Here is a 27,904-nt window from a genome sequence, read left to right on the forward strand (position 1 = left end):
CTGAACAACCTGAACGAGATGTAAACAAAAGAATTAGCGTAGCCGGCGCTACACAAAACGCTGAAATAAAATATGTCCCATAAACATCACAATTGGTCCTTTTTTTCGATTAATTCCGTCCATGTATACCCAAAATGTCCATTTATAAAGCCCGTTTTGATCCAAAAAAAAAACAGCTTTCCAAAACGCAACGTCACTACAAAACATTTCAAAAGTTGCCTATAAACTTTGCCAAAATATTTCAAACTACTTTTGTAATCCAACTTGAGGTATTTTTAAACGATAATAATCGATTAAATTGTTGACGGGGCGATCTGTATTCAATAACAGCAAGTCAACAATACATGCACGATTTTCTCTCTTACATAATCCACAGTGTGGATCTCTTACATAATCCACACCTCTGCCTCTTCTTCATTTCACCAATGATTAACTTCAACCCAATTCCAAAGACTGGTGACATCCTGTGGAAGTTGTAGGAACTGTAAACTGGGCGCTATCTAATTTCCCTTGACAAAGACCATTCAGGGAACTGCCAGAGGGATTGTTTCTTCTGAACAGTTTTTCCTTGGGGTTTTGCCTGCTACATAAGTTCTGTTATAGTCACAGGCATGATTGAACCAGTTTTAGAAACTTCAGAGTGTTTTCTATCCACACATACTAATCATATGCATATACTATATTCCTGGCATGAGTAGCAGGAAGTTGAAATTGTGCACGCTTTTTATCAAAAAGTAGAAATGCTGCACCCTATCCTTTAAGAGGTGCATGGTGCCACCTACTGTTCTGGAGTGTGTTCAATCACGGTTTACACCACTCTAAATCCTCCTACCTAACTCAGTACTTCTGAGAAAATAAAAGAGTCCTACTAACTTCTAATAGACCCTCCCCCATCCCCCAAATCCCTTCCAAGTTTAATGTTTACTGTTCATTTCTGATTGTTTATTTCACTTTTGTTTATTGTCTATTTCACTTGCTTTGGCAATGTAAACAAATATTTCCATGCCAATAAAGCCCTATGAATTTAATTCAATTGAGAGAGAGACAGTTCCATTTTAATGTATAGGGGACATGAGTCGTCATGGTTACTCATGGTTATGTGATGAGGCAGCCCAGTCGGTTACATGAACCAGTCTATTCTCTGAAAGGCGTCCAGACAGCCTGTTCCCAACAGTGGGGTCAGTGGGATTGGATAGGGGCCCCTCTCTCTCTCTCTCTCTGACTGGAGGAGAGAAGTGAAATGGTGTGTCTCCTCTGGTCAACAATACTCACCTTGAGAGACTTCACAGCTTTTTGGAGATTCTTCAGCTCCTTCTCTCTCTCCTGGAATCTCTGCTGGACCTTCTGCTGACTCATCCCCAGCTGCCTCTGTGGAGAATCACTCTTCAATGAGCTATCAAGATTTATTAGTCCAGTAGATCAATAGTATAGTAATGTGACATAGGACCCATAGAGAGGAAGGTCAACAATCCCGAGGAAGTCCGTTTACAATATGATATTATGTTGCTATGTGAATGATTATAGTTTTTATGGTAGGCCTACATGTATCAAGGGGTTGAGACTGAACTTTGGACTCATAAAAGGACATTCAGAATGAGAATAGAGTTTTATTTTAGAAAATGGTGATACATTTGGAGAATCTGGGTTAACATATCTATATACTCAAGGTTTGTGCTCATATTTGTGGATCCATTTCATATTGTATATAATATAATGATCTCATATTCAAACAGATTTAGTTCCAACTGTATCTTTAATCCCTTGGTTATCAGACAGTCACCAACAAGTTGTTCTGGTCTTACCTGTTTCTCAGTCCTCTCTGCTGCAGCTGACACTGTATCATGGCCTTTATGTTCATCCATCACACACAGCAGACAGATACACTGCTGATCGGTACGACAGTAAACCTCCAGCAGTTTGTCATGATGAGAGCAGATCTTCTCCTGTAGATGTGCCGTGGCTTTGACCAGCTTGTGCTTCTTCAAAGCAGGAGATTCATAGTGAGATTGGAGGTGAGTCTCACAGTAAGAGGCCAGACACACCAGACAGGACATGAGGGCTTTCTGCTTTCTGGTCCCAGTGCAGACATCACACGCCACATCTCCAGGTCCAGCATAGCACAGAGCAGGAGGAGGAGCAGCCTGTAGTCCTGTCTTCTTCTGTTTCTCCACCAGCTCAGCCAACATGTTATTTTTCCTCAGATTAGGCCTTGGAGTGAAGGTCTCTCTGCACTGAGGACAGCTATAGACCCCTTTCAGAACATCCTGATCCCAGCAGCCCTCAATACAGATTCTACAGTAATTGTGTCCACAGGCAGTAGTGACCGGCTCCTTCAGTAGATCCAGACAGACAGAACAACAGAACTGGTCCTGGTCCAGCAGATCTCCCTGTTGAGCCATTTGGATGGTTGTTCACTCTCACACAGACAGACCACAGAGAGACTCAGATCAGTTTCGTTTCCACAGAAGTTAGTTTTGGGGAGGTGTGGACTTTCTGGTTCTGCCAGACAGGTGAGTTTAGAGGGATTACAGGAGGGAGGGAGAGAGAACTGCATGCAACGTGGAGAAGAAGGAGGGAGTGAGAGAGGGAGGGGTTAGAGAGAGGGAGGGGTTAGAGAGAGGGAGGGATTAGAGAGAGGGAGGGGTTAGAGAGAGGGAGAGAGAAGGAGACAAATATTTTAGATCCCAGGTTAGGACCCTTAATATTAAATAGAGTGGTTAGAATATATGAAGGGTAACAGTTTCTATGAAGTAAATATCTATAATTATTTTAATGACCTTTATAATGCCTTATAACTCACGTACGTGTTATAACACTGATTATAAGTGTCTATAATGATTAATACGTGGTTGTAATGAGGAGGGAACTTGATATTGATACAATGTACTGTAGGTGAAATGAATACTGTATGTATTGACTGATCATTGAGAATGAGGTAATACTTTACATTACAGTGTGGTTATTACTGACAGGTCTAGGGTCAGGGTTAGAGGTACTACATTCAGCAGTAACCCTAGAATGGAACACTTTACATTACAGTGTGGTTATTACTGACAGGTCTAGGGTCAGGGTTAGAGGTACTACATTCAGCAGTAACCCTAGAATGGAACACTTTACATTACAGTGTGGTTATTACTGACAGGTCTAGGGTCAGGGTTAGAGGTACTACATTCAGCAGTAACCCTAGAATGGAACACTTTACATTACAGTGTGGTTATTACTGACAGGTCCAGGGTCAGGGTTAGAGGTACTACATTCAGCAGTAACCCTAGAATGGAACACTTTACATTACAGTGTGGTTATTACTGACAGGTCTAGGATCAGGGTTAGAGGTACTACATTCAGCAGTAACCCTAGAATGGAACACTTTACATTACAGTGTGGTTATTACTGACAGGTCTAGGGTCAGGGTTAGAGGTACTACATTCAGCAGTAACCCTAGAATGGAACACTTTACATTACAGTGTGGTTATTACTGACAGGTCTAGGGTCAGGGTTAGAGGTACTACATTCAGCAGTAACCCTAGAATGGAACACTTTACATTACAGTGTGGTTATTACTGACAGGTCTAGGATCAGGGTTAGAGGTACTACATTCAGCAGTAACCCTAGAATGGAACACTTTACATTACAGTGTGGTTATTACTGACAGGTCTAGGATCAGGGTTAGAGGTACTACATTCAGCAGTAACCCTAGAATGGAACACTTTACATTACAGTGTGGTTATTACTGACAGGTCTAGGGTCAGGGTTAGAGGTACTACATTCAGCAGTAACCCTAGAATGGAACACTTTACATTACAGTGTGGTTATTACTGACAGGTCTAGGGTCAGGGTTAGAGGTACTACATTCAGCAGTAACCCTAGAATGGAACACTTTACATTACAGTGTGGTTATTACTGACAGGTCTAGGGTCAGGGTTAGAGGTACTACATTCAGCAGTAACCCTAGAATGGAACACTTTACATTACAGTGTGGTTATTACTGACAGGTCTAGGGTCAGGGTTAGAGGTACTACATTCAGCAGTAACCCTAGAATGGAACACTTTACATTACAGTGTGGTTATTACTGACAGGTCTAGGGTCAGGGTTAGAGGTACTACATTCAGCAGTAACCCTAGAATGGAACACTTTACATTACAGTGTGGTTATTACTGACAGGTCTAGGGTCAGGGTTAGAGGTACTACATTCAGCAGTAACCCTAGAATGGAACACTTTACATTACAGTGTGGTTATTACTGACAGGTCTAGGGTCAGGGTTAGAGGTACTACATTCAGCAGTAACCCTAGAATGGAACACTTTACATTACAGTGTGGTTATTACTGACAGGTCTAGGATCAGGGTTAGAGGTACTACATTCAGCAGTAACCCTAGAATGGAACACTACATTACAGTGTGGTTATTACTGACAGGTCTAGGATCAGGGTTAGAGGTACTACATTCAGCAGTAACCCTAGAATGGAACACTTTACATTACAGTGTGGTTATTACTGACAGGTCTAGGATCAGGGTTAGAGGTACTACATTCAGCAGTAACCCTAGAATGGAACACTTTACATTACAGTGTGGTTATTACTGACAGGTCTAGGGTCAGGGTTAGAGGTACTACATTCAGCAGTAACCCTAGAATGGAACACTTTACATTACAGTGTGGTTATTACTGACAGGTCTAGGGTCAGGGTTAGAGGTACTACATTCAGCAGTAACCCTAGAATGGAACACTTTACATTACAGTGTGGTTATTACTGACAGGTCTAGGGTCAGGGTTAGAGGTACTACATTCAGCAGTAACCCTAGAATGGAACACTTTACATTACAGTGTGGTTATTACTGACAGGTCTAGGGTCAGGGTTAGAGGTACTACATTCAGCAGTAACCCTAGAATGGAACACTTTACATTACAGTGTGGTTATTACTGACAGGTCTAGGGTCAGGGTTAGAGGTACTACATTCAGCAGTAACCCTAGAATGGAACACTTTACATTACAGTGTGGTTATTACTGACAGGTCTAGGGTCAGGGTTAGAGGTACTACATTCAGCAGTAACCCTAGAATGGAACACTTTACATTACAGTGTGGTTATTACTGACAGGTCTAGGGTCAGGGTTAGAGGTACTACATTCAGCAGTAACCCTAGAATGGAACACTTTACATTACAGTGTGGTTATTACTGACAGGTCTAGGGTCAGGGTTAGAGGTACTACATTCAGCAGTAACCCTAGAATGGAACACTTTACATTACAGTGTGGTTATTACTGACAGGTCTAGGGTCAGGGTTAGAGGTACTACATTCAGCAGTAACCCTAGAATGGAACACTTTACATTACAGTGTGGTTATTACTGACAGGTCTAGGGTCAGGGTTAGAGGTACTACATTCAGCAGTAACCCTAGAATGGAACACTTTACATTACAGTGTGGTTATTACTGACAGGTCTAGGATCAGGGTTAGAGACATATCTAGGACTAAAAAGAGAAGACGTTTTACTATCAGAGTTCTTTGCGTCTCTTCTTAGTCACACAGATCCCCCACATCTTATAGGTGGACGGGGTTATGAACATAGTTCTAGTTTTTTGCATTTCTATGTTGGCCTGGTATGGTTCCGAATCAGAGGCAGCTGTCTATCGTTGTCTCTGATTGGGGATCATATTTAGGCAGCCTTTTTTGTGTGGGATCTTGTTTATGTATAGTGAGCACAACATTGGCTTCACGTGTCACAGTTTTGGTGAGTTTAATTTTCATTAAACATGTGGTCACGCTGTGCCTTGGTCCATTCATTCTCTAAACGATCATGGCTGGGTGTCTTCAGAGGCTGAGAGGTAGAGAGACACACTGTCAAGGTGACAGGTATCCTAGTGGTTTAGAGACTGAGAGGTACAGAGACACACTGTCAAGGTGACAGGTATCCTAGTGGTTTAGAGACTGAGAGGTACAGAGACACACTGTCAAGGTGACAGGAATCCTAGTGGTTTAGAGACTGTCTGTCTATGTTCCCTTGTGGTTTAGAGCATAGAGACAGTAACTGAAAGGTCGCTGGTTTGAATCCCTGATCTGACTAGGTGAAACCTCTGTCTATGTTCCCTTGTGGTTTAGGGACAGTAATTGAAAGGTCGCTGGTTTGAATCCCTGAGCGGACTAGGTGAAACCTCTGTCTATGTTCCCTTGTGGTTTAGGGACAGTAACTGAAAGGTCGCTGGTTTGAATCCCTGAGCTGACTAGGTGAAACCTCTGTCTGTCTATGTTCCATTGAACAAGACACTGAACCATAATTGTTCCTGCAAGTTGCTCTGGATAAGAACTTCTGCTAAATGACTAAAAAGTCCATCTGGCTGTGCTTTCATGTCAAAACCCTTATTCTATTATAGTCATTATATTATAATGTATTATATTGTAAGAGTCTCCACTCAGTATGGTGTTAATGATGACTGTGTTGTGTACATTGATTGAATGGTTAGGACTCTCTCTCTGTATTCACAGTTTATATCCCAAGAGACCAGGAGACCTAAAGGAAGCATTCAACACTGCATCCCTTCATCCAGTCATAGTAAACTGTCTGTCTGTCTGTCTGTCTGCCTGCCTGTCTGTCTGTCTGTCTGTCTGTCTGTCTGTCTGTCTGTCTGTCTGTCTGTCTGTCTGTCTGTCTGTCTGTCTGTCGACACAGCCAACTTCTCTGTTGTGGTTGTTGTTGCTGCTATCAGTGTTAAGGTCAAGGTACAAAGTGATTGACCTCCCTCTGAGCCATATACAGAGTTCAACCCCTCTATACATGCCATCTTTTATATCCTATATTGTATATAGCTCTGATGTCACTGTCCTTAATCAACTTGTCGTGTCTTAGGCTATGCCGGATTAAGTGATATGACATGCTATTCTATAAAATGATTTCTCCGTAATTAATATTACCTGATTGAGCTAATCATGTAAATGTAATTAACTAGAGAGTCGGGCACCACAAAATAATATTTATAGAGCTGTTATCTTCCGAATAAACTCTTAAAGACCTAGTAATATTTTACATCAATAGCAGTCAATATCAATCGTCATCTTAATTCAGTCTCATCTGAAAGTTGTTAATTCTTGGTTATCTGCACGAACCCTGGTTAACAATTTGAATCAGCAATACAAAATTGGGTTTAATTATTTATTTACTAAATACCTAACTAATCACACATACACACAATGAATCATACCTTGATTACATATTAGGTCATAAAGGAAAATGTCCCTAGTGGGCGGAACAGATATGACAGCTGGTTACACAAAGAACGGGGGGGCTGGGTTTGAGTGAAAGAGCGGGAAGACTGAGGGACACAGGGAGAAGCTGTGCTATCGTAAATACAGCATCTGATCCATTCTAAATTCCCGCCCATTTGGAAAAGGAAAATGCAATAAATATTTACTCTGAGCTGCGCTTCGGTAGGTTGGTGGTAGATGGAAGACCGTGTTGCCCAACCGAGTCCTGTGTCCTTTGAAGAATGTCTCTGCTGGTAAATTGAATACGTTGTAGTAACGTCGTTGTGTGGTAGACGGGATACTCTGTCTGTTCCTTCCTAACCTGCGTTTGCTGCTACTGTTGCTAACTCAACGGCTAGGAGGTATCACTTCTGTAGTGAATAAGAGTTCAAAGTTCATACCATTTGCAACCAAAGCTCACGCTGATGTTGGCTTCGTTCTGTAGTTATTATCTGAACCATTCTGACATAGGACCGTCGTCCTCACATCTTTGGAACAGGAGGTTATATAGTCGTCAAGGGCTTATATAGGAAGGGAGAGGAGGGCGTGTTTGAAAAGTTTTATAGCCCATCCACAGGGGTGGGCCACTGATTGAGCAGCCCTATTCTTATGAAAACCCAAATCTCACATTTTAGAAGCTAGAATAACATTTCATCCCATCACGAATAATTTAATATTCAAACATTTAAATTGAACATTAATTCCATGTGAATCCGATAACTCTGATGTGTAGACTTTCCACTGTAGAGTTTATGTCATCTTCTCATTGATGAGAATGTCTCAGATGACAACCGAACTGACATCATATTCATTAAGTACCAACGCATATGTTCAATTGTTCGGATTACCAGAATATAGTTCATTTCCCTCCACCTTCTGATGTTCCCAGAATCTCTATGTTAACCAAGGGATTTGCAAATGTAACATCAATAGGGTAGAGAGAGGAAAAAGGGGGAAAGAGGTATTTATGACTGTCATAAACCTACCCCCCCTTGTGGGAAGGAGTGAATGGATCCTGTGAGATCCAGTCGTGTTTCTTCCTGCTCTGTAAGGACCTGTGTCTCTGAGTGCTTCATGTGATGGTATACAGTCTGGGCCTGGAGGCTGTAAGGACCTGTGTCTCTGGGTGCTTCATGTGATGGTCTACAGTCTGGGTCTGGAGGCTGTAAGGACCTGTGTCTCTGGGTGCTTCATGTGATGGTCTACATTCTGGGTCTGGAGGCTGTAAGGACCTGTGTCTCTGGGTGCTTCATGTGATTGTCTACAGTCTGGGTCTGGAGGCTGTAAGGACCTGTGTCTCTGGGTGCTTCATGTGAGGGTCTACAGTCTGGGTCTGGAGGCTGTAAGGACCTGTGTCTCTGGGTGCTTCATGTGATGGTCTACAGTCTAGGTCTGGAGGCTGTAAGGACCTGTGTCTCTGAGTGCTGTTGTAGTTATTGTTACATATAGAGACAGATATGACACTATTGAGCAAAGATAGGTGTACATTAGACCACAAACAGAAAGCGGACAGGAAACCAAAGATTAAACAGACATAAGTATAATGGCCGAAGCCATACGTGCTTTACTGTGCATAAGGGCTTAGGGCAAAGAGGAGGAGGTGACACTTAAAAATATTATCTATTATGGAAAGAGCAGGACACCATTATAAAGATTAGATAGAGAGGTAAAGGACATAAGTGCTTAGGTTAAAGGCCATAAGTGCTTAGGGTAAGATAGACATATATTAATTTTAGGACACGAGAGGGTCCTGCCACCATTGTAATCTAATCAAGAGCGGATTCAGGCGTTATTAGGCATGAACAAGCAGGAAGTCTGGACTGAAAGATAATGGTGACCGATGACCTGAGGGAAGTAACTTCATTAACATATGGAATGGACTCATATACTGTGTGTGTATAAAGACAGAGCCAGTGCTGGGAAAGGGTGTGTTCCACGGACCATCTAGCCTGATATGTTTGTATTAAAAGCCTATATTGAATTCACAAGTTCTTGTAAGTGTTATATTTTGAAATGATTCACCACGACACTGATCATGTTGCTGTTGTTCATGTTGCTGCTGTTCATGTTGCTGCTGTCTATCCTTGGCTTTCACAATGTTGGAGATACTTTTAGAGCCCGTTGCTCTGTGAATGAGGAAATATGTGACTGTTTCTCCCTCGAGTTTTGGGAGAAACCACACGCTTGCACGTGAGATCTATGCACATTTCTCCCAAACAACATGGGAGAAATGGGACTCTTGCTCTGACATGTCAGGACTGTTTTCTTGGTACTGAACCGTGTCTCTGGACTTTCCACATCTCCTGAATGTTGTGGCGTTAAAGATTCTGGTGACTATGGATTGTCCTTCAAGTGCTGTCTATAAATCCACATGTTGGAACCCTCCATCTAGACTGGCCATTATCTTGCTGCTTCTACTGTCTGGAAATGTGCAATCTGACCCAGGTCCTGACATTCTTCCCCCTGTCCAATGAAGTAGTCAGAGCGGCCTGAAGTTTCTGCATGTGAATGTAATAAGTCTGCTGCTGAAGTATGATTATGTGGATAAAACCTGCCCAATGTCGTGGAAATTTCCTGTATTTACCAAATCATGAGCGCAAACCACAACACAAGTCAGAGTTAGTTATCAAAGTCCATCTTTAATTATATGAGCTCTATCACAACCCTGTGACTCTCAGATCAATTCAGTGTCTATCAATGAATTCTCTGAGAGCCCCCCTACATTGCAACTGAGATCCTTTAATAGCAAAGAACACACATAGTCAGACAGCATAGACATAATAAATTGTTCAGCTTTGTCTCCTTACTAAAACCCAGAACCATAAACCAATCCTCCATATCAACAGGCATATATCAAATTGTCATTTAGATACAACCAATTCTAAATACAACCAATCCTGGACAAGCTCACGGGGAGCATAGAATGATTCCAGACACTGCCATCCTCCTCTCCCCGATGGGAAAAGTAGGGAGTGACTGGCACACAGACACAGTGGAGCAAAAGATATGTTTACACATGATGACACCTTGACCTCTCCCCTCTCTGCGGCCTATGCAACTTAGTCTTTACATAGACCAGATAACTGCCAATGGCCACCACTATAGTACAACAAAATACATTCTTATGAGAAATAACTCATAAGCATATGATTAATATAAAACATCTTACCTATGTTACCACCCAATTCTGATTATTCCCCAACACCAACCTGATGTGTTTATGCTTTCTGAAACCTGGCTCCAAAAATCTATTAAAGACAAAAATATTGGCAACAATAGTTAGAATGTTTTTGGTGCAGGTGGTCAATCTAAGGGTGGTGGTGTTGCTGTTTACGTAAAACACAAGTTCTCAGCGGTCTGACTTCTACTCAACCTCAGCAAGTTGAATATCTGTGTTTGAACCTTAACCTTGGCTCCTGTTTAAATATGGTTGTATCTTGTTGTTATGGACCATCTGCTCCTGTTTAAATATGGTTGTATCTTGTTGTTATAGACCATCTACTCCTGTTTAAATATGGTTGTATCTTGTTGTTATAGACCATCTACTCCTGTTTAAATATGGTTGTATCTTGTTGTTATAGACCATCTGCTCCTGTTTAAATATGGTTGAGTTTGTCCTGATAGGTGATCTGAATCAGGACTGGTTAACATCTAGCTCTGATCAACTCTAAATTCTATACAATACCTATAATCTCACTCAGATTGTCAACAGTGTAACGAGGTTGAATATAAAGTCTCCTCTGAAATCCTCTTTGATTGATTTTGTTTTAATGCTTCTGGTATTTATGCAAATGACATAAGTGATCACTGTGCTATTGTCTGTGTGAGAGATGGTCAAATTCCTAAACATCCTCCACGTGTCATTACGAAAAGAAACCAGAAGCTGTTTGATATTCCAGGTTTTTTACATGATGTTTCCAGAATGAAATGGAATAGAATGGAATTAATCCCTGATGTTGAATTAGCCTTTTCTAACTTCCACAATGCTTTCCAGGATGTACGCAATAGGCCCCTTTAAATAAATTCAGGATGAAGGGCAGAGAGAATCCCTGGTTTACTGAGGAACGTACTACAATCATAAGGGAACTAAATGCTATGTGGGATAAAGCAAGAGGGTCTGGTTCAGCAGATGATTGGATGGCTTTTAAACGTCTGAAATATGGGTGTGGCTTTGATCTGAAAAGTGAAAGCAGACCACTACCTGAAATCTACTTCAGATCATTTAAATAATCCCTCCACATTCTGACAAGTAGTGAAAGGTTTGGAGTGAAAAGAAGATTCACAGCTTCCCAAACTATTGTTGGTCGACACAAGGTAGTAACTGAGAGAACCTCCATTCTGAAGGCATTGAATCAGCATTTTATAGATGCAGGCAGTTTATTTGAAAAGGTCTAAATGAGCCCCCTATGAATTTACCTTCTCATCCCTGACACCCCTGTGCTCTCCTTCACCAGGCTCTCTTTCACCAGGTTATCCTTCTCATCCCTGACACCCCTGTGCTCTCCTTCACCAGGTTCTCCTTCTCATCCTTCTGTTTCAGAAGTGTGTAAAGCCCTGAAATAAATTGATAGAACAGAATCCCCTGTCCCTGATGAACTAGACCCCTGCTTCCTACACCTGCTGCTGACATCATTGCTCCCCCCTATATTTCTAACCTCACGCTTGACGTTCAGGAAATCCCCAAGTTATGGAAATCTGCTTTTGTACTGCCTCTCCTGAAAGGTGGAGATCCTTCGCTGCTTGACAACTATCGACCCATATCAAAAGTGTATCAAAACCGTCTGTTCTGTCAAAGGTCCTGGAGTCCTGGAGTCCTTAGTTAGTAGGTCCTGGAGTCCTGGAGTCCTTAGTTAGTAGGTCCTGGAGTCCTTAGTTAGAAGGTCCTGGAGTCCTTAGTTAGAAGGTCCTGGAGTCCTTAGTAGGTCCTGGAGTCCTTAGTTAGAAGGTCCTGGAGTCCTTAGTTAGAAGGTCCTGGAGTCCTGGAGTCCTTAGTTAGAAGGTCCTGGAGTCCTTAGTTAGTAGGTCCTGGAGTCCTTAGTTAGAAGGTCCTGGAGTCCTTAGTTAGAAGGTCCTGGAGTCCTGGAGTCCTTAGTTAGTAGGTCCTGGAGTCATTAGTTAGTAGGCCCTGGAGTCCTTCGTTAGTAGGTCCTGGAGTCCTTCGTTAGTAGGTCCTGGAGTCCTTCGTTAGTAGGTCCTGGAGTCCTTAGTTAGTAGGTCCTGGAGTCCTTAGTTAGTAGGTCCTGGAGTCCTTAATTAGTAGGTCCTGGAGTCCTTCGTTAGTAGGTCCTGGAGTCCTGGAGTCCTTCGTTAGTAGGTCCTGGAGTCCTGGAGTCCTTCGTTAGTAGGTTCTGGAGTCCTGGAGTCCTTAGTTAGTAGGTCCTGGAGTCCTGGAGTCCTTAGTTAGTAGGCAGCTGAAGGCCTCAGAGAAAACAACTTCTTTAATGCAGTCAGGCTTTAGGTCTGGCCACAGCACTGTTTCAGCAACATGGACGGTTTTACATGGATGCAGTCAGGCTTTAGGTCTGGCCACAGCACTGTTTCAGCAACATGGAGGGTTTTACATGGATGCAGTCAGGCTTTAGGTCTGGACACAGCACTGTTTCAGCAACATGGAGGGTTTTACATGGATGCAGTCAGGCTTTAGGTCTGGCCACAGCACTGTTTCAGCAACATGGAGGGTTTTACATGGATGCAGTCAGGCTTTAGGTCTGGCCACAGCACTGTTTCAGCAACATGGAGGGTTTTACATGACATCCACTGTGCTCTTGAAAAGAAGTGTGTCTGTCTTTATTGATTTGTCAAAGGCTTTTGACACCGTGGACCATGCTGTGTTAGTGTAAAGGTTAAAATGTTGTGTAATTACAGGTCATGATCTAGATTAGGTAATTTATTAACCAATCAAATCATACACAATGTGTAATGGTGGATGGTTGTAAATCTGAGTCCATAGAGGTGTGCTCAGGTGTCCCACAAGGTTCTATTTTGGGACCAATGTTGTTCCTTTTGTATATCAACAACACTGGGGATCTTAATGAAACAGTGGATGTTCATTTTTATGCAGATGATACTGTTCTGTATTCAAGTGGTAGTAGGTTATCTTTATCTTTTGAAAATGCCCAAAGAGCATTTAACATCATACAACTGAATCTGAATGATTTGAAGCTGGTTCTGAATTTCAGATGCCAGGCATGTTACTAATCATGTCATTGCTACAATGGCTGGACATACTATACAGCAAGTCAAAGTGTACAACTATTTGGGTGAGTGGGTTGATGACAAACTGAGCTTCACTGTTCATGTGGAGAACTTGATCAGGAAGCTCAAGCTGAAAATAGGTTTTTATTACCGGCATGAGGCTTGTTTTTCTCTGGAGGCCAGGAAGGAGCTGGTATGATGTACATTACTGGCATCAGGCTTGTGTTTCTCTGGAGGCCAGGAAGGAGCTGGTATGATGTACATTACTGGCATCAGGCTTGTTTTTCTCTGGAGGCCAGGAAGGAGCTGGTATGATGTACATTACTGGCATCAGGCTTGTTGTTCTCTGGAGGCCAGGAAGGAGCTGGTATGATGTACATTAGTGGCATCAGGCTTGTTTTTCTCTGGAGGCCAGGAAGGAGCTGGTATGATGTACATTACTGGCATCAAGTTTGTTTTTCTCTGGAGGCCAGGAAGGAGCTGGTATGATGTACATTACTGGCATCAAGCTTGTTTTTCTCTGGAGGCCAGGAAGGAGCTGGTATGATGTACATTACTGGCATCAGGCTGGTTTTTCTCTGGAGGCCAGGAAGGAGCTGGTATGATGTACATTACTGGCATCAGGCTTGTTTTTCTCTGGAGGCCAGGAAGGAGCTGGTACGATGTACATTACTGGCATGAGGCTTGTTTTTCTCTGGATGCCAGGAAGGAGCTGGTATGATGTACATTACTGGCATAAGGAGGCCAGGAAGGAGCTGGTATGATGTACATTACTGGCATCAGGCTTGTTGTTCTCTGGAGGCCAGGAAGGAGCTGGTATGATGTACATTACTGGCATCAGGCTTGTATTTCTCTGGAGGCCAGGAAGGAGCTGGTATGATGTACATTACTGGCATCGGGCTTGATTTTCTCTGGAGACCAGGAAGGAGCTGGTACGATGTACATTACTGGCATCAGGCTTGTTTTTCTCTGGAGGCCAGGAAGGAGCTGGTATGATGTACATTACTGGCATCAGGCTTGTTTTTCTCTGGAGGCCAGGAAGGAGCTGGTATGATGCACATTACTGGCATCAGGCTTGTTTTTCTCTGGAGGCCAGGAAGGAGCTGGTATGATGTACATTACTGGCATCAGGCTTGTATTTCTCTGGAGGCCAGGAAGGAGCTGGTATGATGTACATTACTGGCATCGGGCTTGATTTTCTCTGGAGACCAGGAAGGAGCTGGTACGATGTACATTACTGGCATCAGGCTTGTTTTTCTCTGGAGGCCAGGAAGGAGCTGGTATGATGTACATTACTGGCATCAGGCTTGTTTTTCTCTGGAGGCCAGGAAGGAGCTGGTATGATGTACATTACTGGCATGAGGCTTGTTTTTCTCTGCAGGCCAGGAAGGAGCTGGTATAATGTACATTACTGGCGGTTTTAGATTTTAGTGATGTTATATATATGCAGGCCTCAGCCAAGACCCTGAGAGCACTTGATTCAGTGTATCAAGCAGCCCTCAGGTTCTTTACAAATCAGAAACGTCTAACACATCATTGTGATCTCTACAGCGCTGTTGGCTGGTGGTCATCTACCTTGCGTAGGTTTAAACACTGATATACACTGATTTATAAGGCCATATTGTAGGTTTAAACACTGGTATGAAAATCTATACAGGTACCGTATGTAGAACCAGAGTAAAGACCAGTATGGACTATCAATACAGGTACTGTATGTAGAACCAGAGTAAAGACCAGTATGGACTACCAATACAGATACTGTATGTAGAACCATAGTAAAGACCAGTATGGACTATCAATACAGGTACTGTATGTAGAACCATAGTAAAGACCAGTATGGACTATCAATACAGATACTGTATGTAGAACCATAGTAAAGACCAGTATGGACTATCAATACAGGTACTGTATGTAGAACCATAGTAAAGACCAGTATGGACTATCAATACAGGTACTGTATGTAGAACCATAGTAAAGACCAGTATGGACTATCAATACAGGTACTGTATGTAGAACCATAGTAAAGACCAGTATGGACAATCAATACAGATACTGTATGTAGAACCATAGTAAAGACCAGTATGGACTATCAATACAGATACTGTAGTAGAACCATAGTAAAGACCAGTATGGACTATCAATACAGATACTGTAGTAGAACCATAGTAAAGACCAGTATGGACTATCAATACAGATACTGTAGTAGAACCATAGTAAAGACCAGTATGGACTATCAATACAGATACTGTAGTAGAACCATAGTAAAGACCAGTATGAACTATCAATACAGATACTGTATGTAGAACCATAGTAAAGACCAGTATGGACTATCAATACAGATACTGTATGTAGAACCATAGTAAAGACCAGTATGGACAATCAATACAGATACTGTATGTAGAACCATAGTAAAGACCAGTATGGACTATCAATACAGATACTGTATGTAGAACCATAGTAAAGACCAGTATGGACTATCAATACAGATACTGTATGTAGAACCATAATAAAGACCAGTATGGACTATCAATACAGGTACTGTATGTAGAACCATAGTAAAGACCAGTATGGACAATCAATACAGATACTGTATGTAGAACCATAGTAAAGACCAGTATGGACTATCAATACAGATACTGTATGTAGAACCACAGTAAAGACCAGTATGGACTATCAATACAGGTACTGTATATAGAACCATAGTAAAGACCAGTATGGACTATCAATACAGATACTGTATATAGAACCATAGTAAAGACCAGTATGGACTATCAATACAAAGTGACCATTTAGAATGAGGCCCAGTTCAATGAGAGGAAGTCTTAACAGAACTGGGGGATGACAGACAGGAAGTGGGGGGGTGGAGATCTAATATATTTTGTGCCAAACACTAAAGCATGATATTGTAATAAATCTACACCCTATTCCCTATGTAGAACACTACTTTAGACCTGGTCAGAAGCACCGTAGTGCACTTCGTAGGGAATAGGGAACCATTTGGAACAGAGACAGTAATTCCCCTGAACATCTTCCTCTTCCTCATCTGGTTTCTTGAACAGCCCTTCACTCCTCCCCTCTTCCTCCCCTCCTCCCTTTTCATTCTATTCTATCAGCCACACCACTAGCTCACCTCCACACAATACATTTACAAGTTAAAGACACACCTTGGAATAAATAACAAAGGAAAACTATTACTAGATGAAGTTGAGTGTTTTTTATTATTTCCCATCACCATAAATCATATTTAATCACTGAACAGTAGCAGACCTAACTTCATCTGTTCCTGACTCTGGATAGTGGATTAAAAAGACCATCAATCTCCAATGATATTAAAGTACTATTCTGAACATTACTGATATACTGAGTGGCAAGTCAAGATATCTGCTGGTTTTATTGTTTGGTCAACAGCACCACCTGCTGGACAGGTTTAATGTTGCTGGACTGAGCAGTATGGGAGGATGAAAGATGACACATTTAGGGCCGGTTTCCTGGACATCTACATTGAACATACTGTTTAGTCCAGGACTAGGATTCATCTGTGTCTGGGAAACCAGACCATATAGTTTAGTAGAAAGTAAGTGATACCAGCTTGCAGTGGGCTGACTAGTCCTGAATTGTCCTTTAGTTCCTGGACCATTTTCCATGCAGCTCCAGGTGACAGAGAACACATCAATTAGGACCGAGCCAACAAGCTGATCAATGATACTGAGGAGAATTACATAGAGACAGAGAACCAACGGAGAAAACATATCAATGGTTCTGAATGACAACCAATATACATCAACACCAGACATCATGATTCATGGAAATGTACAAGATTAAAACATTGTATTGAATTTTAATTAATAACAAATCAGTTTACAGTTTAACCAGCTCAGCTATAGACTACACCAGCATGACTAGTATCTATGTGGACCCTACTACAGTTTAACCAGCTCAGCTATAGACTACACCAGCATGACTAGTATCTATGTGGACCCTACTACAGTTTAACCAGCTCAGCTATAGACTACACCAGCATGACTAGTATCTATGTGGACCCTACTACAGTTTAACCAGCTCAGCTATAGACTACACCAGCATGACTAGTATCTATGTGGACCCTACTACAGTTTAACCAGCTCAGCTATAGACTACACCAGCATGACTAGTATCTATGTGGACCCTACTACAGTTTAACCAGCTCAGCTATAGACTACACCAGCATGACTAGTATCTATGTGGACCCTACTTCAGTTTAACCAGCTCAGCTATAGACTACACCAGCATGACTAGTATCTATGTGGACCCTACTACAGTTTAACCAGCTCAGCTATAGACTACACCAGCATGACTAGTATCTATGTGGACCCTACTACAGTTTAACCAGCTCAGCTATAGACTACACCAGCATGACTAGTATCTATGTGGACCCTACTACAGTTTAACCAGCTCAGCTATAGACTACACCAGCATGACTAGTATCTATGTGGACCCTACTACAGTTTAACCAGCTCAGCTATAGACTACACCAGCATGACTAGTATCTATGTGGACCCTACTACAGTTTAACCAGCTCAGCTATAGACTACACCAGCATGACTAGTATCTATGTGGACCCTACTACAGTTTAACCAGCTCAGCTATAGACTACACCAGCATGACTAGTATCTATGTGGACCCTACTACAGTTTAACCAGCTCAGCTATAGACTACACCAGCATGACTAGTATCTATGTGGACCCTACTACAGTTTAACCAGCTCAGCTATAGACTACACCAGCATGACTAGTATCTATGTGGACCCTACTACAGTTTAACCAGCTCAGCTATAGACTACACCAGCATGACTAGTATCTATGTGGACCCTACTACAGTTTAACCAGCTCAGCAGTACCATTGAGACAAAACCCAGGATAGAGGGGCTGAGTGAATGTGGTCTGGACTCTGTGGAGGAGGGTCATTGTGTCAGAGACACTGTAGAAGGACAGAGTACCTGCCTTGGGATCCAGGTACACTCCTACTCTGGAGGACTGAGGGCCTGATACTTTAGTCTCAACATTATTGTGTCTGAACCAATAACCACCTCTATAGCACTTTAAACTCCAGGACTTGTTATTGTTTCCAAATCCACCATCATTACCTCTCTCTGTTCTGCTGATGTCTTTATATGAGACTGCTGTAACAACATAACCAGTCCTCTCCACCTCCCAGTAACAGCGTCCAGACAGACCCTCTCTACACAGAACCTGGTACCAGTTGGTGAATCTGTCTGGATGGACAGGATATGGTTGGAATTTGCGTGTATCGGTCACCTTTCTGTTCCCTTCAGACAGAGAGAGGTGTGTGTATGCTGTGTTTGGGTCCAGTGTGAGCTGACAGGAATCTGGGAGAAGAGCAGAGACCAATGAGGGGAGTCAGAACAATAAGTTAAGTCAGATACTGTATCTACCCTGTCTTTGATTAGAGCACAGCAGAGATCAAATCAGAGAAATATGAGGAGTCAGATACCCAGTCTTTGATTAGATCTACTATTGCTATATATTTCTAGAGGGATTGTTAGGAGTGTCAGTAAAAAGAGACTGTTAGTTACTTCACAATATAGAGACTCACATTGTAACAACTGTTCTCTGGTCTTGGGCTCTGGAGGCAGTACAACATCCACTATATTCACTACAGACACACAAACACATTGACAGAGAGAGGGAATGTTATCATCAGACCATATTCCACATGTATATGACTAGTAGGGAACTTTCAATGGTCTAAAGTTGATGTTCTTATTGTTTTCAACACACCTGTAGTGGAGATCTTGGTCGATTCTCCTTTAAGGAAGTCTTCTAGTTTCTCTCTCAGTTCAGACACAGTCTTACTCACATCTCCAAAGTACTGAAGAGGACGGACAACGATGCTGGGTAAGTCTGAAGATACACTGATACTGGAGAGAGACTGATAACTCTGGAGAGAGAGAGAGAGAGAGAGAGAGACTGATAACTGGAGAGAGAGAGAGAGAGAGAGAGACTGATAACTCTGGAGAGAGAGAGAGAGAGACTGATAACTCTGGACAGAGAGAGGGAGGGAGAGAGACTGATAACTCTGGAGAGAGAGAGAGAGAGAGACTGATACCTCTGGAGAGAGAGAGAGAGAGAGAGAGAGAGACTGATAACTCTGGAGAGAGAGAGAGAGAGAGAGAGACTGATACCTCTAGAGAGAGAGAGAGAGACTGATAACTCTGGAGAGAGAGAGAGAGAGAGACTGATAACTCTGGAGAGAGAGAGAGAGAGAGACTGATAACTCTGGAGAGAGAGAGAGAGAGAGACTGATAACTCTGGACAGAGAGAGAGAGAGAGAGAGACTGATAACTCTGGAGAGAGAGAGAGAGAGACAGAGAGAGAGAGAGACTGATAACTCTGGAGAGAGAGAGAGAGAGAGAGAGAGAGACTGATACCTCTGGAGAGAGAGAGAGAGAGAGAGAGACTGATACCTCTGGAGAGAGAGAGAGAGAGAGAGAGAGAGAGAGACTGATAACTCTGGAGAGAGAGAGGGAGAGAGAGAGAGAGACTGATAACTCTGGACAGAGAGAGAGAGAGAGAGAGACTGATAACTCTGGAGAGAGAGAGAGAGAGAGACAGAGAGAGAGAGAGACTGATAACTCTGGAGAGAGAGAGAGAGAGAGAGAGAGAGAGAGACTGATACCTCTGGAGAGAGAGAGAGAGAGAGAGAGAGAGAGAGAGACTGATAACTCTGGAGAGAGAGAGAGATTTTTGTATTTAATTTTGTATTATTATTTACTACCATTTTATATTATTATTTGCTATCATTTATAATTTTGTTACAATGTATATTGTATACATTGTTGCTTTGGCAATATTGACACAATGTTTTTCATGCCAATAAAGCAGCTTGAATTTGAATTTGAGAGAGACAGAGAGAGAGAGAGACTGATAACTCTGGAGAGAGAGAGGGAGAGAGAGAGAGAGACTGATAACTCTGGACAGAGAGAGAGACACAGAGAGGGGCTGAGAGAGAGCAAGGGACTGAAAGAGAGTTTGAGGGAGAGAGGGAGAGAGAGGGAGGGACAGAGGGGGAGAGAGGGAGGGACAGAGAGAGGGAGGGACAGAGGGAGAGAGAGGGAGTGACAGATATAGCGAGAGAGAGGGACAGAGAGAGAGAGAGGCACGGACAGAGAGAGAGAGAGAGAGAGGGACAGAGAGAGAGAGAGAGAGAGAGAGAGAGAGAGAGAGAGAGAGAGAGAGGGACAGACAGAGAGAGAGAGAGAGGGACGGAGAGAGAGAGAGAGAGAGAGGGACGGAGAGAGAGAGAGAGAGAGAGAGAGAGAGGGACGGAGAGAGAGAGAGAGAGAGAGAGAGGGACAGACAGAGAGAGGGACGGACGGACAGAGAGAAAGAGAGAGGGACGGACAGAGAGAGAGGGACAAACGGAGACAGAGAGAGAGAGGGACGGTCGGACAGAGAGAGAGAGAGAGGGACGGACAGAGAGAGAGAGACGGACAGAGAGAGAGAGAGAGGGGCGGACAGAGAGAGAGAGAGGGACGGCCAGAGAGAGAGGGACGGACAGAGAGAGAGAGAGAGGGACGGACGGACAGAGAGAGAGGGACGGACAGAGAGAGAGGGACGGACAGAGAGAGAGAGAGGGACGGACAGAGAGAGAGAGAGAGAGGGACAGAGAGAGAGAGAGAGAGGGACGGACAGAGAGAGAGAGAGAGAGAGGGACGGACAGAGAGAGAGAGAGAGAGAGGGACGGACAGAGAGAGAGAGAGAGAGAGGGACGGACAGAGAGAGAGGGAGAGAGGGACGGACAGAGAGAGAGGGACGGACAAAGAGAGATGGACGGTCAGAGAGAGAGCGGGACAGACAGGGAGAGAGAGGGATGGACAGAGAGAGAGAGAGAGAGAGAGAGGGACGGACAAAGAGAGATGGACGGTCAGAGAGAGAGCGGGACAGACAGGGAGAGAGAGGGATGGACAGAGAGAGAGAGACGGACAGAGAGAGAGGGAAAGACAGAGAGAGAGGGAAAGACAGAGAGAGAGGGACAGACAGAGATAGAGAGGGACGGACAGAGAGAGACGGACAGAGAGAGAGAGACGGACAGAGAGAGAGAGGGAGAGAGGGACGGACAGAGAGATAGAGGGATGGACAGAGAGAGAGAGAGAGGGACGGACAGAGAGAGACGGACAGAGAGAGAGAGACGGACAGAGAGAGAGAGACGGACAGAGAGAGAGAGGGACGGACAGAGAGAGAGGGAGAGATGGACGGACAGAGAGACAGACAGGACAACATAAAGATTGAGATGAATAGTTTCACCTTAAGTTAATTTCATATCACATGTAACAAGACAGTGTAGTTACCTGGAGGAAATGGATGTGATCCTCTGTGTGTGAGAGCTGCTCCAGCTCAGTGCTTCTCTTCCTCAGCTCAGCTATCTCCTGCTTCAGTTGCTCCAGGAGTCCTTCAACTTGACTCACTTGAGCCTTCTCTTGGGCTCTGATCAGCTCCTTCACCTCAGAGCTCCTTCTCTCAATGGAGCGGATCAGCTCAGTAAAGATCTGATCACTGTCCTCCACTGCTGACTGTGCAGAGCGCTGGAGAGAGAGAGAGAGAGAGAGAGAGAGACAGAGAGAGACAGAGAGAGACAGAGAGAGAGAGGGACAGACAGAGAGAGAGAGAGAGAGAGAGAGAGAGAGAGAGAGAGAGAGAGAGAGAGAGTAGGTTCAGTAGTCTCTCTACACCTCATTGAGTCAGACCTCCGCCACCCTGCTCTCCAGGTCCACCAGGACTTGTCCTCCCTCCTGGACAGACAGGTACAGAACACCTCTTGGTCCTGCTCTACTCTCCTCCCTCCTGGACAGACAGGTACAGAACACCTCTTGGTCCTGCTCTACTCTCCTCCCTCCTGGACAGACAGGTACAGAACACCTCTTGGTCCTGCTCTACTCTCCTCCCTCCTGGACAGACAGGTACAGAACACCTCTTGGTCCTGCTCTACTCTCCTCCCTCCTGGACAGACAGGTACAGAACACCTCTTGGTCCTGCTCTACTCTCCTCCCTCCTGGACAGACAGGTACAGAACACCTCTTGGTCCTGCTCTACTCTCCTCCCTCCTGGACAGACAGGTACAGAACACCTCTTGGTCCTGCTCTACTCTCCTCCCTCCTGGACAGACAGGTACAGAACACCTCTTGGTCCTGCTCTACTCTCCTCCCTCCTGGACAGACAGGTACAGAACACCTCTTGGTCCTGCTCTACTCTCCTCCCTCCTGGACAGACAGGTACAGAACACCTCTTGGTCCTGCTCTACTCTCCTCCCTCCTGGACAGACAGGTACAGAACACCTCTTGGTCAAATCAAATCAAATGTATTCATATAGCCCTTCGTACATCAGCTGATATCTCAAAGTGCTGTACAGAAACCCAGCCTAAAACCCCAGACAGCAAGCAATGCAGGTGTAGAAGCACGGTGGCTAGGAAAAACTCCCTAGAAAGGCCAAAACCTAGGAAGAATTGTATATATCATATCATATCATCATTCAGGAAGTCATCCACAACAAGCATATCTTTGGGAGGACGTCCAGTCTCTCTTTTCCGGGCAAGAAAGTTTCTGTCCACCAACATGTCTTCTGTTTTGTCATCAATACCGTAGTTCTTGGTAAACTCAGTTCAGCATGATGTATCTAGGAAGTTGTTTGAGTTTTATTTTAGTTTTACTATTGAGAGTTCCCTCTATTTGTGTTTTCACTAGATTCATCATTGGCACGGAAAGAGAGTCCCTGTCTTCCTAACATTGATGTGACCACAACAATTCTCCTCAGATACTCCCTTCTCTCTGCAATATCACCAGCATGGTCAGATGTTCAAACCTGAGCAATGTTCCCATGATTGATAGTTTCCTGGTAGCTTTGCCACAACACTGTCTCTGTGTGTTTGTGTCATCTCATGTTTGACAAAGATATTATCAAAGATAAACTAAGATTTTTTCCAAATTTTGCAATTTATTGTGATTAATTAAATACAACATTAACAAGATATTATCTGTGTCATTTATAGCCTGGCACAGATAGTAAAACTACATTAAATACAACGTTAACTAGATATTATCTGTGTCATTTATAGCCTGGCACAGATAGTAAAACTACATTCAATACAACGTTAACTAGATATTATCTGTGTCATTTATAGCCTGGCACAGATAGTAAAACTACATTAAATACAACGTTAACTAGATATTATCTGTGTCATTTATAGCCTGGCACAGATAGTAAAACTACTGTAGCGACCCGCACAGACAGCTGTGTGTTATGTGTTCGGCTAGTAGGTGGTTGTGTTGTACTTACCAGTTCCCAGTGTTCGCGGGGTCCGACATGCCAATCAACCTGCTATCTGCCAATCACAGGAATGCCTGGGATGTTCTGATGCCGGGCATCCTGGTGGTTGGCGGAGTGGCGTGGAGGGGGCGGGGCATTGGAAGTTAAGGTTCAGCCTTTGTTCTCTCTCTTACGTCTGGGCTTCACAAGAGAAGGTCCCGATTGGCTTGTGGGGTATCTTTCATTTATTTGGCGTGAGCTAAGGCCAAACAGTAGCCTGTGTAAAGTTGCTAATAAACCGTCAATTCGTAACTCAATCCTCTGTCTGGACAATTGTTCCTTTATGATCTAGTCAGGTCATTACACTACATTAAATACAACGTTAACTAGATATCATCGCCACATAACTTATGTCGAATTTAAAAGACACCGTTACCGTTAGTAACGTCTGTTACACTGTAACTTACAGGCAGCCTCACATAAAAACCTATTGGTTAACAAAGCTTTGATTATGACCAAAGTCTATAGTAGTGAAAACTCTCTCTCTCTATTCTAACTTACCACACATTCACATCACTGCCTCGACATGAATGTGTCCTGTCAGAGCCGTTTCCTGTCCGTTAACAGTCTCGAGCCACAGCTTAACCAATGAGCTACAAGGAGGACTGACAGTCACGAGCGGTGCAGCAGCCTCTGCAGCAGCAGCCTCCCCCGGGTCCTAGTGCCCGCCCGGTAAGACGGTTAAGATGCGATGGAACGGTTGACGGAGAGAAAATAAATCACAGAGAAAATATATTGACTGATATATTGAATTGTTTAGGGAAGCTTTAGCTTTGGCTTTAATACATTCTGAAAATACTTGAAAACCAAAAGAGAAAAGAATAGTAGCCCTCCTCAGGAACAACAAAACCCTCACAGACCAACTTCTTCTTCTATGATATAATGGAGGTCCTCAAACCAACGTTAAAGGTGCATAGCGCCACCTACTGTTCTGGAGTGTGTTCAATCACGGTTTACACCACTCTAAATCCTCCTACCTAACTCAGAACTTCTGAGAAAATAAAAGAGTCCTACTAACTTCTAATAGACCCTCCCCCATCCATTCTCTGAAAGGGGTCCAGACAGCCTGTTCCCAACAGTGAGGTCAGTGGGATTGGATAGGGTCCCCTCTCGCTCTCTCTCTCTCTCTCTGACTGGAGGAGAGAAGTGAAATGGTGTGTCTCCTCTGGTCAACAATACTCACCTTGAAAGACTCCACAGCCTGTTGGAGCTCCTTCAGCTCCTTCTCTCTCTCCTGGAATCTGTGCTGGACCTTCTGCTGACTCATCCCCAGCTGCTTCTGTGGAGAATCACTCTTCAATGAGCTATCAAGCTTTATTAGTCCAGTAGATCAATAGTATAGTAATGTGACATAGGACCCATAGAGAGGAAGGTCTACAATCCTGAGGAAGTCCCTTTACAATATGATATTATGCTGCTATGTGAATGATTATAGTTTTTATGGTAGGCCTACATGTATCAAGGGGTTGAGACTGAACTTTGGACTCATAAAAGGCCATTCAGAATGATAATAGTGTTTGACTTTAGAAAATAGTGATACATTTGTAGCAAACTCAATATACTCAAGGTTTGTGTTCATATTTGTGGATCCATTTCACATTGTATATAATATAATGATCTCATATTCAAACAGATTTACAGTGCCTTGCGAAAGTATTCGGCCCCCTTGAACTTTGCGACCTTTTGCCACATTTCAGGCTTCAAACATAAAGACATAAAACTGTATTTTTTTGTGAAGAATCAACAACAAGTGGGACACAATCATGAAGTGGAACGACATTTATTGGATATTTCAAACTTTTTTAACAAATCAAAAACTGAAAAATTGGGCGTGCAAAATTATTCAGCCCCTTTACTTTCAGTGCAGCAAACTCTCTCCAGAAGTTCAGTGAGGATCTCTGAATGATCCAATGTTGACCTAAATGACTAATGATGATAAATACAATCCACCTGTGTGTAATCAAGTCTCCGTATAAATGCACCTGCACTGTGATAGTCTCAGAGGTCCGTTAAAAGCGCAGAGAGCATCATGAAGAACAAGGAACACACCAGGCAGATCCGAGATACTGTTGTGAAGAAGTTTAAAGCCGGATTTGGATACAAAAATATTTCCCAAGCTTTAAACATCCCAAGGAGCACTGTGCGAGCGATAATATTGAAATGGAAGGAGTATCAGACCACTGCAAATCTACCAAGACCTGGCCGTCCCTCTAAACTTTCAGCTCATACAAGGAGAAGACTGATCAGAGATGCAGCCAAGAGGCCCATGATCACTCTGGATGAACTGCAGAGATCTACAGCTGAGGTGGGAGACTCTGTCCATAGGACAACAATCAGTCGTATATTGCACAAATCTGGCCTTTATGGAAGAGTGGCAAGAAGAAAGCCATTTCTTAAAGATATCCATAAAAAGTGTCTGTTAAAGTTTGCCACAAGCCACCTGGGAGACACACCAAACATGTGGAAGAAGGTGCTCTGGTCAGATGAAACCAAAATTGAACATTTTGGCAACAATGCAAAACGTTATGTTTGGCGTAAAAGCAACACAGCTCATCACCCTGAACACACCATCCCCACTGTCAAACATGGTGGTGGCAGCATCATGGTTTGGGCCTGCTTTTCTTCAGCAGGGACAGGGAAGATGGTTAAAATTGATGGGAAGATGGATGGAGCCAAATACAGGACCATTCTGGAAGAAAACCTGATGGAGTCTGCAAAAGACCTGAGACTGGGACGGAGATTTGTCTTCCAACAAGACAATGATCCAAAACATAAAGCAAAATCTACAATGGAATGGTTCAAAAATAAACATATCCAGGTGTTAGAATGGCCAAGTCAAAGTCCAGACCTGAATCCAATCGAGAATCTGTGGAAAGAACTGAAAACTGCTGTTCACAAATGCTCTCCATCCAACCTCACTGAGCTTGAACTGTTTTGCAAGGAGGAATGGGAAAAAATTTCAGTCTCTCGATGTGCAAAACTGATAGAGACATACCCCAAGCGACTTACAGCTGTAATCGCAGCAAAAGGTGGCGCTACAAAGTATTAACTTAAGGGGGCTGAATAATTTTGCACGCCCAATTTTTCAGTTTTTGATTTGTTAAAAAAGTTTGAAATATACAATAAATGTCGTTCCACTTCATGATTGTGTCCCACTTGTTGTTGATTCTTCACAAAAAAATACAGTTTTATATCTTTATGTTTGAAGCCTGAAATGTGGCAAAAGGTCGCAAAGTTCAAGGGGGCCGAATACTTTCGCAAGGCACTGTAGTTCCTACTGTATCTTTAATTCTTTGTTTATCAGACAGTCACCAACAAGTTGTTCTGGTCTTACCTGTGTCTCAGTCCTCTCTGCTGCAGCTGACACTGTATCATGGCCTTTATGTTCATCCATTGTACACAGATAACAGATACACTGCTGATCGGTACGACAGTAAACCTCCAGCAGTTTGTCATGATGAGAGCAGATCTTCTCCTGTAGTTGTGCCGTGGCTTTGACCAGCTTGTGCTTCTTCAAAGCAGGAAATTCATAGTGAGGTTGGAGGTGAGTCTCACAGTAAGAGGCCAGACACGCCAGACAGGACATGAGGGCTTTCTGCTTTCTGGTCCCAGTGCAGAAATCACACGCCACATCTCCAGATCCAGCATAGCACAGAGCAGGAGAGGGAGCAGCCTGGAGTCCTGTCTTTCTCAGTTTCTCCACCAGCTCAGCCAACATGTTATTTTTCATCAGCATAGGCCTTGTAGTGAAGGTATGTCTGCACTGAGGACAGCTATAGACCCCTTTCAGATCATCCTGATCCCAGCAGCCCTCAATACAGCTCCTACAGTAACTGTGTCCACAGGGAATAGTGACCGGCTCCTTCAGTAGATCCAGACAGACAGAACAACAGAACTGGTCCTGGTCCAGCAGAACTCCCTGATGAGCCATTTGGACGGTTGTTCACTGTCACACAGACAGACGACACAGAGACTCTGATCAGTTTCGTTTCCTCAGAAGAGAGTTTGTGGGAGGGGGAGGGACTTCCTGGTTCTGCCAGAGGGCTGGGGTTAGAGGGTGGGAGGGGTTAGAGGAATGGAGGAAGAGAGAGAGGAACTGCATGCAACAGCAAGAG

At 43.5% G+C, this 27,904-nt stretch overlaps 3 protein-coding genes and 1 long non-coding RNA gene across 5 annotated transcripts in view; 1 reads left to right on the forward strand and 3 right to left on the reverse strand.

The window, feature by feature from the left end:
• Positions 1 to 2,567, reverse strand: part of LOC110513725 (tripartite motif-containing protein 16) — an 8,633-nt gene extending 6,066 nt beyond the window's left edge. The window contains exons 1-2 of the mRNA XM_036972228.1: positions 1,803 to 2,567; positions 1,273 to 1,368 (exon numbers count right to left, since the gene is read on the reverse strand). Of these exons, the coding sequence (XP_036828123.1) occupies positions 1,273 to 1,368; positions 1,803 to 2,399 (693 nt within the window). The 5' untranslated portion in view covers positions 2,400 to 2,567. The remainder of the gene's footprint in view (positions 1 to 1,272; positions 1,369 to 1,802) is intronic.
• The window catches only part of LOC118947094, a 179,924-nt gene that overhangs the window by 115,529 nt on the left and 36,491 nt on the right, over positions 1 to 27,904 (forward strand). The gene's annotated exons all lie outside the window — the stretch shown is intronic.
• Positions 18,198 to 27,781, reverse strand: LOC118947092 (tripartite motif-containing protein 16-like). Its single transcript, XM_036972235.1, has 6 exons — positions 27,124 to 27,781; positions 24,973 to 25,068; positions 21,778 to 22,011; positions 19,208 to 19,367; positions 19,023 to 19,082; positions 18,198 to 18,795 (listed from the first exon to the last, which is right to left on the reverse strand). Exons 1-6 carry the CDS (start codon positions 27,718 to 27,720, stop codon positions 18,281 to 18,283), a joined length of 1,662 nt encoding a protein of 553 aa, XP_036828130.1. The 5' UTR covers positions 27,721 to 27,781; the 3' UTR covers positions 18,198 to 18,280.
• Positions 27,714 to 27,904, reverse strand: part of LOC118947085 (E3 ubiquitin/ISG15 ligase TRIM25-like) — a 71,054-nt gene continuing 70,863 nt past the window's right edge. The window contains exon 2 of one of the 2 annotated variants that reach the window (XM_036972209.1): positions 27,714 to 27,833. In XM_036972209.1, the coding sequence (XP_036828104.1) occupies positions 27,783 to 27,833 (51 nt within the window). In that variant the 3' untranslated portion in view covers positions 27,714 to 27,782. The remainder of the gene's footprint in view (positions 27,834 to 27,904) is intronic. The other variant, XM_036972205.1, reaches the window with a different exon arrangement.

This window comes from Oncorhynchus mykiss, unplaced genomic scaffold, assembly GCF_013265735.2.
Source record: "Oncorhynchus mykiss isolate Arlee unplaced genomic scaffold, USDA_OmykA_1.1 un_scaffold_121, whole genome shotgun sequence".
NCBI lineage: Eukaryota > Metazoa > Chordata > Actinopteri > Salmoniformes > Salmonidae > Oncorhynchus > Oncorhynchus mykiss.